This window comes from Grammomys surdaster, unplaced genomic scaffold (assembly GCF_004785775.1).
Source record: "Grammomys surdaster isolate TR1022 unplaced genomic scaffold, NIH_TR_1.0 186, whole genome shotgun sequence".
In the NCBI taxonomy this organism is placed as follows: Eukaryota; Metazoa; Chordata; class Mammalia; order Rodentia; family Muridae; genus Grammomys; species Grammomys surdaster.
In genome coordinates, this window is record NW_021604631.1 from 5849692 (window position 1) to 5865238 (window position 15547).

The following is a 15547-nucleotide window of genomic DNA, read 5'->3' on the forward strand; positions in this document are numbered from 1 at the left end:
TTTCCTTGAGCTTCTTAGAGCCTTCTGAGAAATCCCTCATCCCCATCTAAGGGGAAATGCCTTAAAACCCATTCCCATGCCCAAAGCCATTTCCTCCAACATTCTCCACTCTCTTGGATAAGCTTTGCTGCTGGGACACTTCCCTGTGTGCTCTCCTTTGGCACTCTGCCACATCCGTCACCTCACTTAAATCTGCAACTCTCTCCTTAACTCTCCTGAGACTTGGCTAGCTTCTCTGGAGATGCTCCATTCCCTGTCAGAGTGATTTGTACGCGTCTGTCTTGTTATGCTTATTATCTGCAAGCCTCAAGAAGAGAGAGACTGTCCCCTTATTTGTGTACTACTTGAAGTTACACACTATCTTACAATGGTGGGGCAGTAAACAGTCACTGTGGTAAATTTCATGGTAATTACAATTTCCAGGAACACGTAATCCTAAGTTCCTTTACTTTCTAGTTGTTAAATACAGTCACAGCTACATGATACAATTACACAGTGCTTTCTCCATTAAGAGCTACTGGCTTCAGGTAGACTTTCCTGACTTCTTGGGTATCAAGCAATTTTCTAAGGCAACAATCATATATGTCTGCAGTAAGTATCACTACTGCATCTTCCTCTGCAAGCTCCTGTCACCACAGTGGGTAGCTTTACCATTGCTCTGTGGCTTCAGTCTGCAGTGTAGTCCCCTATATTTCCTACTATATCAGGCCCCTGTGCTCAGGGTGTGGCTCCTCCCATATAGCCCACCCTTAGGCCGCTGTCCCCTTTGCTCTGAGCCTCTGAGTCTTTTCCATCACAGTTATCACAAGATGCCTTGCATTTCAGTTAGGCTTCCTCCCAGGGACACAGTTCCATGTTTCACGTCCTTCCGCTTTCAGCCCTACTGGCTCTCTGGCCGCTGCAGAGATGGTGCTCGCCGTCCTGTGTTCCTACCCTCTATTCAAGCCTCTTCTGAGCACTCACGTTCAGAACTGCTGTCGATTCAGATCTCGGACTTCAAAAGTGACATTGCAATCTAGTTGACACCTAGGTCTTTAAATTGCTTTTGCATTTCTCCAGCTGTGCTCAAGACTGCTCAGCTTTTCTTATGCCAGCGCTACAAATAAACACACAGGCTTCCCCAAGCCAGGGGCCAGTCTGGGGTAGGAAGAATCTTCCTCTCTGGAAGGACACCAAGCCCCCAGGATTCTCAGAATTTTACGGATGGAACACTAACTCAGTTCCAGGGCTACAGTCACAATGCAAAGTGAGGCCAGTCTTGGAATAAGCAGAAGCACGTGAAGTAGTATTAGGGTACAAAACTGTGTGCCTGCTCTCACCAATTGTCCCCTCAGATATCTAGCAAATGGCAGGGACAGAAACACAACAGTGTAATATCAAATTATACTGATAATCACACTGAGCCACTCAACAGGAAAAAGGACACACATACTAGTTCTACTGGTGAAAACTCAGACTCCTAACCTTCGCCGGGGAGGTGGACGGGCTGCACACTGTAGGAACGGCTATGGTGAAACTGTGCTTTAGCTCAGCATTTTGTAATGGCTGCAAGCTGAAAATTTATTATCACATCAGAAACATTAGTGACTAATAACAGCATCACATCTAATCAGGAAGCAACAACTTGGGCCTAATTATGAACAAGGGACTCTGCAGCCAGTTGTGGGAGGTACTGTGGTGACTGGAAGCTCTGGCTTGGGGTGGCAGGCCTCCTTCCCTGGCTTCATCCCTAATGCAAAGGTACTGGAAGGGTATGGTTGCGAGACTGTGGATTCTGTGAGGCCTGACTTCCTAGGGGCACAGAAGGTCAGTGTACCTCTGTCTGCGCCACCTGAGCTGGCAGCCTGAGAAGAAGGCACATGTTGCTGGAGTCTGGTTGCAAAGTGTAGAAAGGAGGCTCTGGTGCCAGAGTTAGTATACTCTTGCAAATATAATAAATATCTCTTTCCTCAACCCAGGAAGCACACACACAGAGTAAAATGAATTATTGCTACTTTGGAATAAACAGTAGTGCTCTCTGGGTGTATAGCCAACTGGCAGTTTGAAGGATTGGGTTAATCAGACATAGGGAAATTTCTGATTAATTGGACAATTACTTCAAATTCTAAGTGAGCCAAGGCAATGTTAGAGAGACATCCTGACCAGCTGGGAATAAGTTCAATTGCCGGAGGCTTAAGCTTATAAGCGTTAAACTAAATTGGGATTGGGAGCCCAGTTTTTATAGTCTCATATTCCTAAATGTTTAGGGACTGTAACTATTTTTTAAGGCCAAACCCACTCAAAATGACTTTGATTTTGAACAAGTATGGCAAAGCTGTTTGCCACTCTCATGAAATAAATTTAGGATCCAAGAATACGGGAAAATGAAAATGTAGGATCGGCAGGGGATGACCGCCTGCTCTTTCCTGAGAATCTAGATGCACAGCCTCACCTGGTGGGGGCATGCTTCTGTTCTTCCTCTTCATCTGTGTCACTGCTGATGGTGATGACACTGACTGTGGGGCTCGGGGTGTCGGGGATGACAATCGTCTGCCGCTGTCGCTCCCTGGTGGTGCTGGAGGCCACGTCACCCCACCCACAGGTGACTGAGGTGCTGCAAGCTGGGCTGCTGTGTACCATAGCACACCGTGGGGGAGTGTTCTCCTTGACACGCTTGGACCGCTGAGGGGAGCTGATAGCCTGTGAAGAGGTCACCTCACAGGTGGAGACATTTCTGTAATGACAAAACAACACTTATTTACAAGGAAGGTCTGGCCCTCTACCTCCATCGAAGGGGCCCCACATCTCCACAGGAAAAAAACCTGAAGCCCATGCCAGTTGACCTCCCTCTGTGACAGAAAATATAGTGCCTCTAAAGGCCTCCATTCAGGATCTGAGGTTAGAGACTCAGCTGGGCCTTCTCTGGGCTCTGGTTTGGTTGGGTCCATATACCTGTTTTTGAGAGCTGGTCGTCTAGGGATAGCTGTCCTGATAAGGATTTTAGCTGTCAGATCCAACAGAGCCGCATAAAACAATCTTCAGGATTAAAGCCCAGCCTTTGGCTTTATCTAGTCCTCCCTCAATGGTATTTGAATCTTGTTTTAGGAGTGCTGAGAATGTCCTTCCTGATGGTTGGTTTATTATTTAATTACTGGCTCCCACTTCTTCTGAGTTCGGATTGAATTAGATGGTCTAGCATAGAGCCTACATCTTGGGGCAGATATTGATTTAACTGTGAATTTGTAAAATTTGGATTATTTGCTTTTAGGATAAATTCATATACAGATTTTGTCCAATCATGTGAGAAATTTCTCCCGAGGCTTGGAACTAGGATAGGAAAAATTAGTCACAGACTCCATGTAGAGAGAGCAGGGATAATCACCTGCTATGGACAGATATTAATTAATAGACGTCTGTGGTTCCAGGTAGAGAACTGGACAGATAGATGGTATAGCAGGATGGCTGCTCTAGGCAGAGCTTAACAAGTAAAAACTACCTGCTTCCTATAGACAGATATTAGTGAAAGTTTGAATTAACTGCTTTAACGATAGTATAAAGACATATTGTTCTAATAAGTCTTATAGGATAGCCAAATTCTAATGTGGGCTCCACGGGAATTTTGGGTTATTATTCTACATGACAAAAAATAGAAAAAGGCTAAGAATAGGCACATACAATATTTTAGTTTACTTAATTTGTTTTAGATTGTTTTAATTTTCAAAATGGGTGTGTTTTTGAGTTTTGAGGTTATATTATTCCTCTGGGGGAGAGGTCAAAATAAAGGTTTTTCTGGTTACCCTCTCAAGGATATGCTGATTTGGGAGAAAGGTTTTGTCTTTACATTTTTAGAAAAGGTGATTAATGTCTATCAGAGTTATATGGATCAGATATGACAAAAGGAGACCCCCAGGGGACTAGAGTCCAGAGAATCAAGAAAAAAAAAATTATCTTGATGATACTAGAATTATGTTTTGAGATTTTGTATAATTTTGTATATTACAGAATATACAGCCTTGGTGAGCCTCACCGTCAGACATGCAGAACTGACCTGCTTGAACTCCTGATGTCTTGGACTTTCAGTCAGATCCAGACAGGACACAGACATCAGAGACTATAACGATCATTGGTGTGTCCTTCTTAAGGCCAACCAACTCCCCCATTTTCTCCACCCTTCCTCCCACTTCAAAGATATCTCAATATCCATATTCAGCTGAAGAAGCTATGAAGAGTTGTCATCCCAGTTCCCTGGGCTTGGAGGGCTGGAGATGGTTATTCTAAGGTTGCCTTTCTAGGGAATTTAGAAATGGTCATAATTGGAGAAAGAAGTAAAATAGAAGAAGAAAAAGATGATCCAGATTCCGTGTGCCTTTAAATAGCCACAGGTAGCTATAAATATCATAAAAGGATAGAGTGATTGAGATGTCTTGTCTAAATGTAGGTGGACAGCTTATATCATTATCAACTGGCTCTAAAATTATTGTGTGGATATCTTGTAAATTGAGAACTATTGATATATAAAACTGACTTAATTATAAGCTTTAAAAGTTTTAATTTATTGAGTTAAGGGTATTTGTAACAAATAGCTGCAGGGGGTGGATGGCGGGGAAGGTACAAGCAGCTCTGAGGCTGGTGAACCGGAGCTGGACAGACTGCAGCCTGGGGCTAGCTAAGGAGGTGGTGAGACTGAGATACTCCCCCCCCCCCCCCCCCCGTAGCTGGGTATAGCGTGGGATAGTGTCATTTTTTAAAAAAATATTTCCCACAACACCGCCACAACTGCTACCTTAAGACACTTGTGAGAGTTTCTAGACATAATGGACATAACCTCAGGTGTATGTGTGTGTGTGTGTGCTCGTGCATGCGTGCACATGCTAGAGGTCAGCCTCAGGTGTATGTTCCTTAAGAGCTGTTCTTGTTTTTTGAGATAAGACTGTTCCCTGACTAGAGTACACTGATTTAGCTGGTTGCCTGGGTTCCCCAGGATCTGCTTGCCTCTGACCCCAGCACTCGAATTACAGGTGTGTATTGCCATGCTTAGCTTTTTATGCAAGTAAACTTCAGTTTCTATGCTTGTGTAGAGGAAAACATTTACAGATGGAGTGATCTTCACAGCCCCTTGGCCAGCTTTCCCTTCTTTCTCTTATAGAAAAGCAATAGCTATTCAGATTTGGGAATGTGCAATGGAAAACAAAGCAAAGAAAAACAATTTTTTTTTATCTTGACATGAGCTTATCAATTAATTTGCACTGCAATAAAAAATTGGGACAAATGCAAGAGGAAGAAGGTATTTAAAAGGGACTTTTAAGATATGGATAAGCCAAATCTGACTATTGTAGCATAGACAATTTAACTTTTTAAAAATTATTTATTAGTTTTAGATTTAGTCATTATTTCAGTGTATGAGTGTTTTGCCTGCATGTATGTGCACCCTGGTGCCCTAGGATGTTAGGAAGAAGGTGTCAGGTCCCCTGGGACTAGAGTTACAGATGATTGTGAGCTACCATGGGGGTTTGGGAATCAAACCTGGGTCCTCTAGAATAGTCAGTGCTCTTAATCAGTGAGCCATCTCTCTAGCTAACCAAAAGGACTTTTTAATTTGGATTGATTGACCTGAAATTCTACATTAAGTTCTGGTAACTTTAGGGAACAATTACCTTCTTTTCCTCCCATCAAACCCTGTGCTGGTCCTGGTTAGTGCCCATGCAGTAAAGACTAAAGTCAAGAGAGAATAAATCTTGTCCTTAGAGAATCTAGCACCTCTTAAGTAAAGAGGCAGAAGTAACATAAACATAACTTAGTAAAAGTGAGCTTGATTTTGTATGTAGCTACCCTGGTATACTTCTCTGGAGCTGAGAGCAAGATTTTTCAGTAAGATCATTCCCTGTTGAATCTGTTATGGTGTGTATGGTGTTTAGAGTTCCAGCACTTACAATATGTGCACTTGGCAATGTTAAGAAAAAGCGTATCTCCTGCATTACTCCACAGGGAAAGTCTTGTGTGTTTCTCACAATTTTGCTAATGACTGGTCTTTAAAAGAAGCAAATGTATCATATGTGGCGGTGCATGCCTTTAATCCAGCACTCAGCAGGCAGAGGCAGGTGGTTCTATGTGAATCTGAAGTCAGGACTCTTCTAAATACTGAGTTCCAGGCCATCCAGGGTTACAAAGTGAGACTCTGTCTCAAAAACAGTAAAAGCAGGAAGAAGGAAGAAGATGGTTTGCACTGTGACTCTATGGATTTGCCCTGCACATAGTGTGTCCACATGAAGCAGCTGGGTGGTGAAAATACAGGGAGTGCACTGCTGGAGTGGTAGCAGGCCTACGGGTCCGGACTACACCTACTCAGCAGGGTGGCTACAAGATTGCTAAGCTCAGTTCTGCCTGATGAGCACCCGAGGCCCCGGGATGAGCCTGATGGAGCACGGAAACCATGGCAGTGGCTTCTGCTGCCTCTCCATGACACTGGCATGCTGTCACAGGGCTGCCACAGGGCTGCCACACAAAAGCATTATGGGAAGCTGCCAATGATATAAGCAGAATTTCCTTGTTTTATCAGAAATACGGTAACAAGGAAGTATGAAGAAGGATGTCAACTTGAGGGGAGTTAGCCCTTAAATTAATTTTTGAATAAGAATGAAAGAAGGAAGATCTAACTTCTAGCACTTGGAAGAAGAAGAAAAAAATCACTAGTGTGATGGATAAACTTGACATATCTGAGAAGAGGAACCTAAAAACAAACCTGTCCATCAGACGAGCCTGTGGGCGTGTCTGCGGGAATTGTCTTGATGGACTGCTAACTGACTTAAGAGGCTGTGGATGGTGCAGCGCAGTGCCTGCCCCTGCACTGTGTAAGAACGGTAGGTAGTTAAGCATGGGCTTGGGAGCAAGCCAACAAGCAGCGTTCATCCCTGACCTCGGCTTCAGCCTCTGCCTTGGATTTCCTGGATAACAGACTATAGCCTGTAAGATGAAATAAACTCTTTCCACCCCAGGTTGTTTTGGCCAGAGTCTTTTTATCACAGAAACAGAAAAGCACATTAGAACAACTAGGAATTTTATGTACTGGATTTCTCTCGTTCAATTTCTCCCAAATAAGTATGTGCATCTAAATCACATGTTGTGGGAGCAATTCTGTACCTGCATGATCTAAATCTATTTGATCAGCTATAGCTTGTGGGTTTTGCTCTTGTTGTTTAGAGTGAAGTCTAGAAACCTCTATTTTAAAAAGTCAGGTTTATTGAACCATATAGTTGATACTATATACTCTAAAATTCTCCCTTCTGAAGCGTTTGATGAGTTACTAACTAATATATAGTTACAAACTCCACAAAGTGTTTGATGAGTTACTAATATATAGTTACAAACTCCACCCATACCACAGGTACAGACCTCTTTTACCACACCCCCTGATGCATGTTCTCAGGAATTCCCTTCTTCATGGCCAGCCCCTGGTATTGCTAATTTATCTCTCATCTCTGTGTTTGCCTTTGTCAAAGGGACACATAACATGAAGCCTTGTGTCAATCTTGATGGCTTCAGAGTTCAGGACCATGGGAAAGATTAGCAGCCTACTTTTAGTATTTGGGAATTGCCAAAGGTATATTTAAGCAATTAGCCAAATGCGTTCCTGTGAGAGCAATTCTGTAGTTTCATGATCTAGATCTATCTCAGTAGCTACAGAGCTTATTTTTAAGTTAATGAGTTATGTTTCTGACCTGAAATTTCAAAATAAGTACATTTTCTAGTGATTTTTTAAAAGATATCTTGATAATTTGTAGTCAAATGGAAACTTCAGAGGCCTGCTGTTTCTAGAAAAGATGACAGAGACCGTGGCCAAATTAAGGCAGGACTTTGAACCTTCTCATAGGCTCAGTTGTGCAGTTCTTTATAAAACCTAGTTCTAGGTAAGAACCTCGCTGACTCACTTTAGCTAGAGGACACTCTTCCATCTCTTGATATCTAGACTACTAGACCTAACGTCTGATCAGACTCCTCCTCCTCCTCCACTGTCCCTCAGGTGATGGCTAGTCACCCTCAAAGCATCCTGTTAGGACTGCTCAGCTACAGTCTTCCAGTTTCTGTTGTCTCCTGTTTGTTATTTTCCCTGCATGACCTAGACACCACGCCCTGGGCACAAATTCTCAATGCCCATGCTATGTGCAGAGCAGAGCCCACATAGAGCCCTGTGGTCTCAAATAAAATCTTCCTTACTGTGCTTTCCTACTTCTTCTTTGACAAAAACGACTGAAGCACTCAACACATTGGGCGCACCAAGACTCGAGGCCTCCACCTTAGAGTGCCAGGGGGACAGGAACTAGGGAGAGTCAAGAGGCAGGGTTGTATCTGCACAGAGCTAAGAGAGAGTGCTTTTAGCAAATCCAGAGTGTTCCCAGCTCTTGAGAGAGAGCTGCTCTGTGCACCACGCCAGGGTAGTGCACCGGCAAGCCTTACTTCTAAGTGGTGTTTAGCATTTCAGTCTTCTGGCATTTCTTGCTGGTTCTCATCACCTACCTCACAGATGACTGGTGCTGCTTACTCTTCCTGGAGGAGGTGGTGCTGGTTGGTTGTTGCCTCATTACATGGGCTACACCCACATTTAAGGGCTGGGCAGCTGGAAGGGTCACATGACCAGTCAAGAGTGCAGGCTGCTGCATGATGGGATTGTAATGGCTTCCATGAGCATGTGTGTTCCTGAAAGAGAAAAGGGAACATAAGGCTCCTTAGTGGTTTTATAGAACTGAACTCTTTAATAAGATGAAGCTCCCTCTGCAGAACTGTAGAATGGAAGGCCTGTGTTGAAGTAGGAGGACTGTTGATTAGTTAGAACCAAGACTTTCAAGGGGAAAGAATGTCAAGTGTGTAGAGTCAGTTTTTAAGCTCTAGAGATATGGGATAAGTAGCCTCCGACCTGTAAAATCCCTGAACAGGTGATCAGGCTGAACAATAATACATATCTTTTGTTTTAGAATTTGCACATTTTGTTTTAGAATTTACAGAGCAACTTAAATGGGTTCTTTTATTCTACTTTGTGAGGTAGGCAGGATGTCTTAGATACACCATTTTATTAATGAGGAAATTGTAGTTAATGTGAAAAACAAACTTTGGGGACTGGGAGCCATATGTTTCTGGCATTAGGAATCATTAATGTTCTTTTGAATTCCCTCAGTAGCTAACACAATGCTCAGGCATGTAGCAGCTGATCAGTTAATTACACGCTTGCTGAATGAACAATTAGATTAACTGAAGAGTGACGAGACTTGTATAGAGTTTGTATTAAATCAAAATTAATAACAGTCATACATATGCTCATAGAAATATGGTGGCAGCCTGCATCCTGGAAATGGGTTACGTTTTCAAGTCTCTAGGTTGGGTGGCTCTTTAAAAAGCCTTGTTTTCCAACAGAAATGTTTAAAGTGGTGATTAATTCAAAGATTTGTCTGTATAAGCCCATTTAACATGTAATAAAATTAAAAGCTAAAGAAGTATTTATTTGAACTTTAAAAAAAAACCCATCAAATTCCGTCTTTGTAACTTGAAAGGATAAATAGGAGAAAACCCAAACATTCCATAGTGATTTTGATGGTCTTTGAGACGGTGTAGGGCCTTTGGAAAGGAACATGGTGCTGACTTTCTGCTGTTTATTTCCCCACAGATGGGCCCTTTTCCTTGGAAACAGGGGTGGGTGGCGCTGGCGCTCCTCTTTTGTTTTCTAGTCACGGTTACAGATGCTCTTTGACCCAGAATGAGATGGAAGAGGGGGGAAGAAGGCAGAGCAGAGAAGATGCACGAACAGGGCACAGATACTGCTGAGATGAAGTGAGCTCTAACTGCCAAAGACAAAGGAAGAGATGCTGTGGCGGGGTCTCTCAGGGGCATGGGGGAGGGGTGGGGACCCCACAGTCAGCCGCATAGGGGATTGGGGAGCACCCGACGGTGGATCACACAGCTTTCTACTTGGCTGCTACTCCTAATGAGCTCGAGGAAGACAGGCGATCCTGGAGTGTGAGTTGCCATGATTTTGTGAAGGGAGGATGCCAAGCTTATTCTGTTATGTCCAGGCACGGCTACACGGCATGTAACAGACAGGCCAAGTGCTTTCTGTTCCATTTTAATTGCTAGCCCTCTATCCCCTACCCCACAATCCTGAGAGGTAAACATCATGGCCCCAATTTATTGAAAAACAAACTGAGGCCATAAAAGTTAAATAACCTGCCCCAGGTCTTGTACAGCCAGACTGGAAACCAGTTTTGCCTGGTTTGAAACTGCTTCCCCTGACGGCAGAGCGCAGCCCTGGGGACAATCATGTTATTACAATCCAGTTACTAGTCAGAAAGTAGCTTTACATGGAGAAGGAGAAAGCTGCACTAGACACCCGATTCAGCGAACTATTTAGCCACGTGCCTATTTTTTCCTGAGAGTGAGTTATCTGGTTATTTAGATAGAGTTTCACTATATAACTCAGACTGGCCTCAAACTTGTGATCCCTCTACCTCAGCCAACGTGTCGAGATTTCAGATATATACTGCCACACTGAACCCAAGAGGTCTATATTCTGAAAAAGAACTAGGGCAGTCCTCAGGGCGGTAAGCAGGCTATCAGAGGGTAGCAGGGAGTACTTTCTGCAGAAGGAGGTACATCTCACAGGGGCCACAGCACTGGGGACAACTGGAGGGCTGTCATACGGCTCTGTACTGGTCAAGGAGGGCACTGTGACAGTGTTGGGATGAGGGCCAGAGGAAAAATGACAAGTGCTATGAAAACAGCAGAGCAGGTGTCTGTGAGGAAGCTGGTGAGGTGCGTGGGCAGTTTGGAGACAGATGCAGGGTGCTAGCAGGTGGTGGCTGGAGTCCCTGGGGTCTGTGAAGGGTGAACTTCATCCATGAGACAGGCTGTTAACTGAAAAGGCACACTTAATAAATACACCAGAGCTCAGCCTTCCAAATACATCTGATCTGTTAAGCTTTCCCTGGGGAGCTCAGACAGACAGGCACCTATGTCTCAAAACTTCATGAGAACAGTTTCTAGAATTGCTTAGGGCTTTAGGGACTCTTCTATATTCCTTCACTGGTGACAAATGTTTGCTTTCTGAAAGGAACTTAATTCTGAAAAAAACCTAGCCGGGTTTTCTGAATTACACTGGTGTTTAAAAGATGTAACTGAGTTTTGGGTAGAAAATGACAGCTACTTGTTAATTAATCAAACTGAATTTTGGGTGTCTTGGTATATGTTTAAACCACCTCCCATTACACGGTGGTCATAGCCCACATGGAATTCTCTGTCATCCCAGAAATACTGCTTGGCCCAGAAGGATTTACTGTTTACCTCCAGTCAGCCAGTTGCTGAGTGCCTGCCATGGTCTCAGGAATCACAGCTGCATGCTGTACAGATGTATGGGTGGCCACGCCAGTCAGCTGCTGCCATGCTGGAGGAAGCAGGATCTGCTGGGCCCCACCTGGCCAGGCCTGCTGTAAGACAGAGGATATCCACACCATCACAGTTTGTTAATCACCTAGTTGGTTTGCATGAGTCCGGAACTTAATCCACGTGGGGGCTCTGCTGGATCTTATGATGGGTGTGAAAGTGTGGACTAATGGTTGGTGTCAAAAACCCAAGGGAGGCAACAAATGGGTAGGTATAGGGCCACAGAGCAATTTGGAAGGAATGAGGTCATCTTAAAGATGGTTTCTTTATCAATTTGTTCTATTATGCTTGAAGTTCTCTTAAAACCCATTGACTTGTCCTATAAACTATGTGCAAATTTCTGAACTAACTGAACTGGGTCAGATGAGGATGGCTGGCCGCCCGCCCTTGGGAAGCCTTCTATCAAGTGTCCTAGATTTGATACTTGACTTGCATATTGTTGTTGTTTTTTGAGACAGGGTTTCTCTGTGTAGCCCTGGCTGTCCTGGAACTCATTCTGTAGACCAGGCTGGCCTCAAACTCAGAGATGCAGTACTTCTATCAGTTACCTTGTAGAGTTTTATCTTTGGATTTGATTCTCACTTTTTACAACTCAGAGACTATCTAGTGCTGGCCTACATGTGAAAGAAAGTGGTAAAAGTAATGAACTTAGCTGTGACTTTCAGCTTAAATGACAAATAACTTCAGTTCCTTAAGACAGAGACAAGAGACTAGGAGGAACTCGTTGCTTCCACCTCACAATATGAACAGCCTTTATGCTTTCTTCCTCTAATAGACTAATTGGTAGGCATGCATATGTGCAGAGTGCTTTAAATCCTCTGTGTCCCCATCTCTTCCCTGCTTGTTTTGGTCATTAAATGATTTTCACTGAACACAGCTGACTAACGGTGGCCATATAAAGGTCCACCATGAAATGCTTCTTGGATGAGTCAAGGGTCAAGGGGTTTGAGTTCCTAGTTATACTTTTCTCTGTCCATGAAGCCAGACATAACTAACATATACCTAACATTTTTTTAACTCAGGGCTCCAATGATTGGGCATGTGTTTAATATGTGTGTTTTGACTGCTGTATAAATAAATAATTCTATAAAGGACTACATTTAAAGTCAAGACTTACCAAGCATAATGCTTATAAAAATGCATATTTCAGATCTGCCCCATTTCCAAGTTCATCATTCTCAGGGTATCAGTGTGGCCTGTGAAATCTCATACACATTTTGATATTGCTTGTTTATACTTACTGATCTGTTGCGATATAGGCAGAAATCATAGCATAAATATTTAATGTCAGCTGACAAAATGAAAGTATTAAGTCTATAAGTTTATTAATAATAGCAAATTGTATTTCAAGTTTATGGAGTTCACTGAAGAGGAATATAATCTAACTAGTAAAACCACTGTAAATTCAAAACATTAAATGAGCCAGGTATGATAAATGGTGCACACTTTTAGTCCCGGCACTCAGGAGGAGAAACAGGTGGTTTTCTGTGAGTTCAAGGCCGGCTTGGTCTACATAGCAAGCTCTAGTTAGCCAGGGTTCATGGTGAGAGCCTGTCTACAGCAATTTCAGGTAAGACTGTTACTGTTTAGTGATCTGGGATTCATTTCCAGTTCTATAAAAAGCATGTGTCTTGGCTACTGTCATTTAAAAAAAAATTATGTTTAAACTTGGATAAGGTCATCTTTTGTTTTTTCCCTTATTTTCCTGGATGTTAGCAGTTTACCTCAAAGCCATAAGAAAAAAAACTTTAAAAAAAAAAAAACCAAACCTCTTTTACTTACTGTGAAACTGATGCTTACAAATACAATCAGCTCATTCAGATGATATTACATCAAGCGTCTATAATTTATTACTACCACTAGGAATGGAACTAATATTTCTTTTACAAATATTACTATTGTATATGTCTGTTTGATGTGTGAATGCATGAAAACATGCAGAGGCTCTGGAGACAACGTTTGAGAGTCAGTTCTTGGTTCTCTGCTCCTACTTTGCAGTTCACGCACTGAATTCAGGTCATCAGTCTTTGGTGACAAGCACTTCTAACTGCTGAGCTGTACTGTTGCCCCTCCTCCCTTTTGAGATAGAGTTTTGCTATGTATGCCAGACTGCATTTGAACTGAAGATCCTCCTAGCCTACCCAGCGCTGGGACCATGGGTATGCACCACTATGCTGGCTGGAGCATGCTGTGTATCAAGCAGTGTTAGGTCATGAATGGATTTTTGGACTTGGTCCCAGTAGATAAGGACTACTATTTCTTGCTATTTCTTAGGTGAATAACTGAGACAGAGAGATTAAATGACTTGTCTAGAGAGTATGGCAAATTATTGTTTTCTTTGAACCTTACTAACATGGCAGTAAAGAAATAAAATATATCAATTCATAAAAGCAAGGAGAATGGAGAACAGACAATAACAGTTAAAATTTTTTTTTAGAGGTGTAGCAACATATGGACAATTACCAAGAAAGTTAGCAGACTGAATTACTCCAAGGTAAATCTGCATATGAAAGCAGGCAGATCCCTGGTAAGCAGGTGTCTACTGTTCCCAGATCCAGAGGTTAACTGATTCTTTAGGGGAACTAAGACGTTCAAGAGAAAGGAGCGTGACATCTGAGGAAGACGCTGGCCTTGCCTCTAGTCACGCTGTCACAGGAGCCCACGGTCGATCGGTGGCTCATCTCCTTGCCAGCGTTCTCAGGTACTGAGCACGTCAGTGCTTCAGTCTTAATTGTGCACGAGCAGTTAAAGGCAGCCTTTATAACACTGAGAGCATCTTCCATTCAGTGTGGAAGAGATCAAAGAAAAATTAAATGAAACTCACGTGAAACAAAAGCAACATAGGAATCAGACAAAAGTTTCCAAAGCTCTATCGTGGTCTATAATTAGGATCCACAGTGTTAAAAAACTATGCGTCTCACTTCATATAGAGATGTACATATAGAGCAAGATAAGGAGCTCCCAGAGATGGAGAAGTCAAAAAGACAGTTAAAAAAAACTTCTCAGGAAGTAGTGTAAACAGAATACACACACACACACACACACACACACACACACACACACACACACGGAAAAGATAAGAAACATTAAAAGATTAATTTAGAAGTATTAACATCCAGGCTGGGGAGATGGCTCAGTGGGTAAGGTATTTACCATAAAAGTGCGAGGGCCAGAGTTTGTATACCTAACATCCAGGTAAATGCCAGGCAAGCACCAGTCTATTTGCATTTCCAGCATTTGGGAGATGAAGATAGGATTTTTGCAGCAAATATCTAATAAGACTATAATAACCAGAGAGGTCTAGATTCACAAGAGACAGATCTTGCCTCAGTATACAATAGAATCCTGAACCAGCAGGCCAGGGGTGGCAGCATCCACAATGGACTAGGCCCTTCCCCAATCGAACATTAAGAAAATGTCTGCTAGGAGGTGGTGGCGCACGCCTCTAATCCCAGCACTTGGGAGGCAGAGGCAGGTGTATCTCTGTAAGTTCCAGACCAGGCTGGTCTACAGAGCTAGTTCCAGAACAGCTAGGGCTACAGAGAAACCCTGTCTTAAAAAAGGGGGGAGAAGAAAGAAAGAAAGAGAGAGAGAGAGAGAGAGAGAGAGAGAGAGAGAGAGAAAGAAAGAAGAAAAGAAAAAAAGGAAGGAAGGGAAAAAGGAAGGAGGGAAGGAAGGAAAACATCTTATAGGCTTGCCTACAGCCTATAAAGGCAATTTCTCAGTTAAGGCTCCCTTCTCTCAGATGAATCTAGCTTGAGTCGAGTTGACATAAAGCTAGCCAGTCTGTATGTGTACCCATATCCCCTACCACAAACATATGTGTATCAACATACTCATATATCATATACACACAAAGACTGAAGTAACAATATACAGTTAATAAGAATTTTTTGAAAAGAGAAAACAGAGAAAACAGAAGACACTGTTAAAGGACCAACGACAATGACAACAACGGCACTCAGAGAGAGAGGGCAAACAGATTCAGAACAATGTACGGAAAACAAGAAACAGGAAACCGTCACTCTTAAGACCACTTGGGAACAAGGGGAGTGGTATAGCAGGTTTCATAAAGACCAGTTGAGTCACAAAGTATTTGGGAGAAAAGGGAGAATGAAAGAGTGAAGGGAGACGGGGGGGGGGGGGG

At 42.9% G+C, this 15547-nt stretch overlaps 1 protein-coding gene across 3 annotated transcripts in view; it reads right to left on the bottom strand.

Annotated features, from left to right (window-relative positions):
* The window catches only part of Hipk2 (homeodomain interacting protein kinase 2), a 189469-nt gene that overhangs the window by 25292 nt on the left and 148630 nt on the right, over positions 1-15547 (bottom strand). For 2 of the 3 annotated variants that reach the window (XM_028768463.1, XM_028768461.1), the window contains exons 10-12: positions 11302-11444; positions 8491-8670; positions 2432-2713 (exon numbers count right to left, since the gene is read on the bottom strand). In XM_028768463.1, coding sequence (XP_028624296.1) covers positions 2432-2713; positions 8491-8670; positions 11302-11444 — 605 coding nt within the window. The remainder of the gene's footprint in view (positions 1-2431; positions 2714-8490; positions 8671-11301; positions 11445-15547) is intronic. The other variant, XM_028768462.1, reaches the window with a different exon arrangement.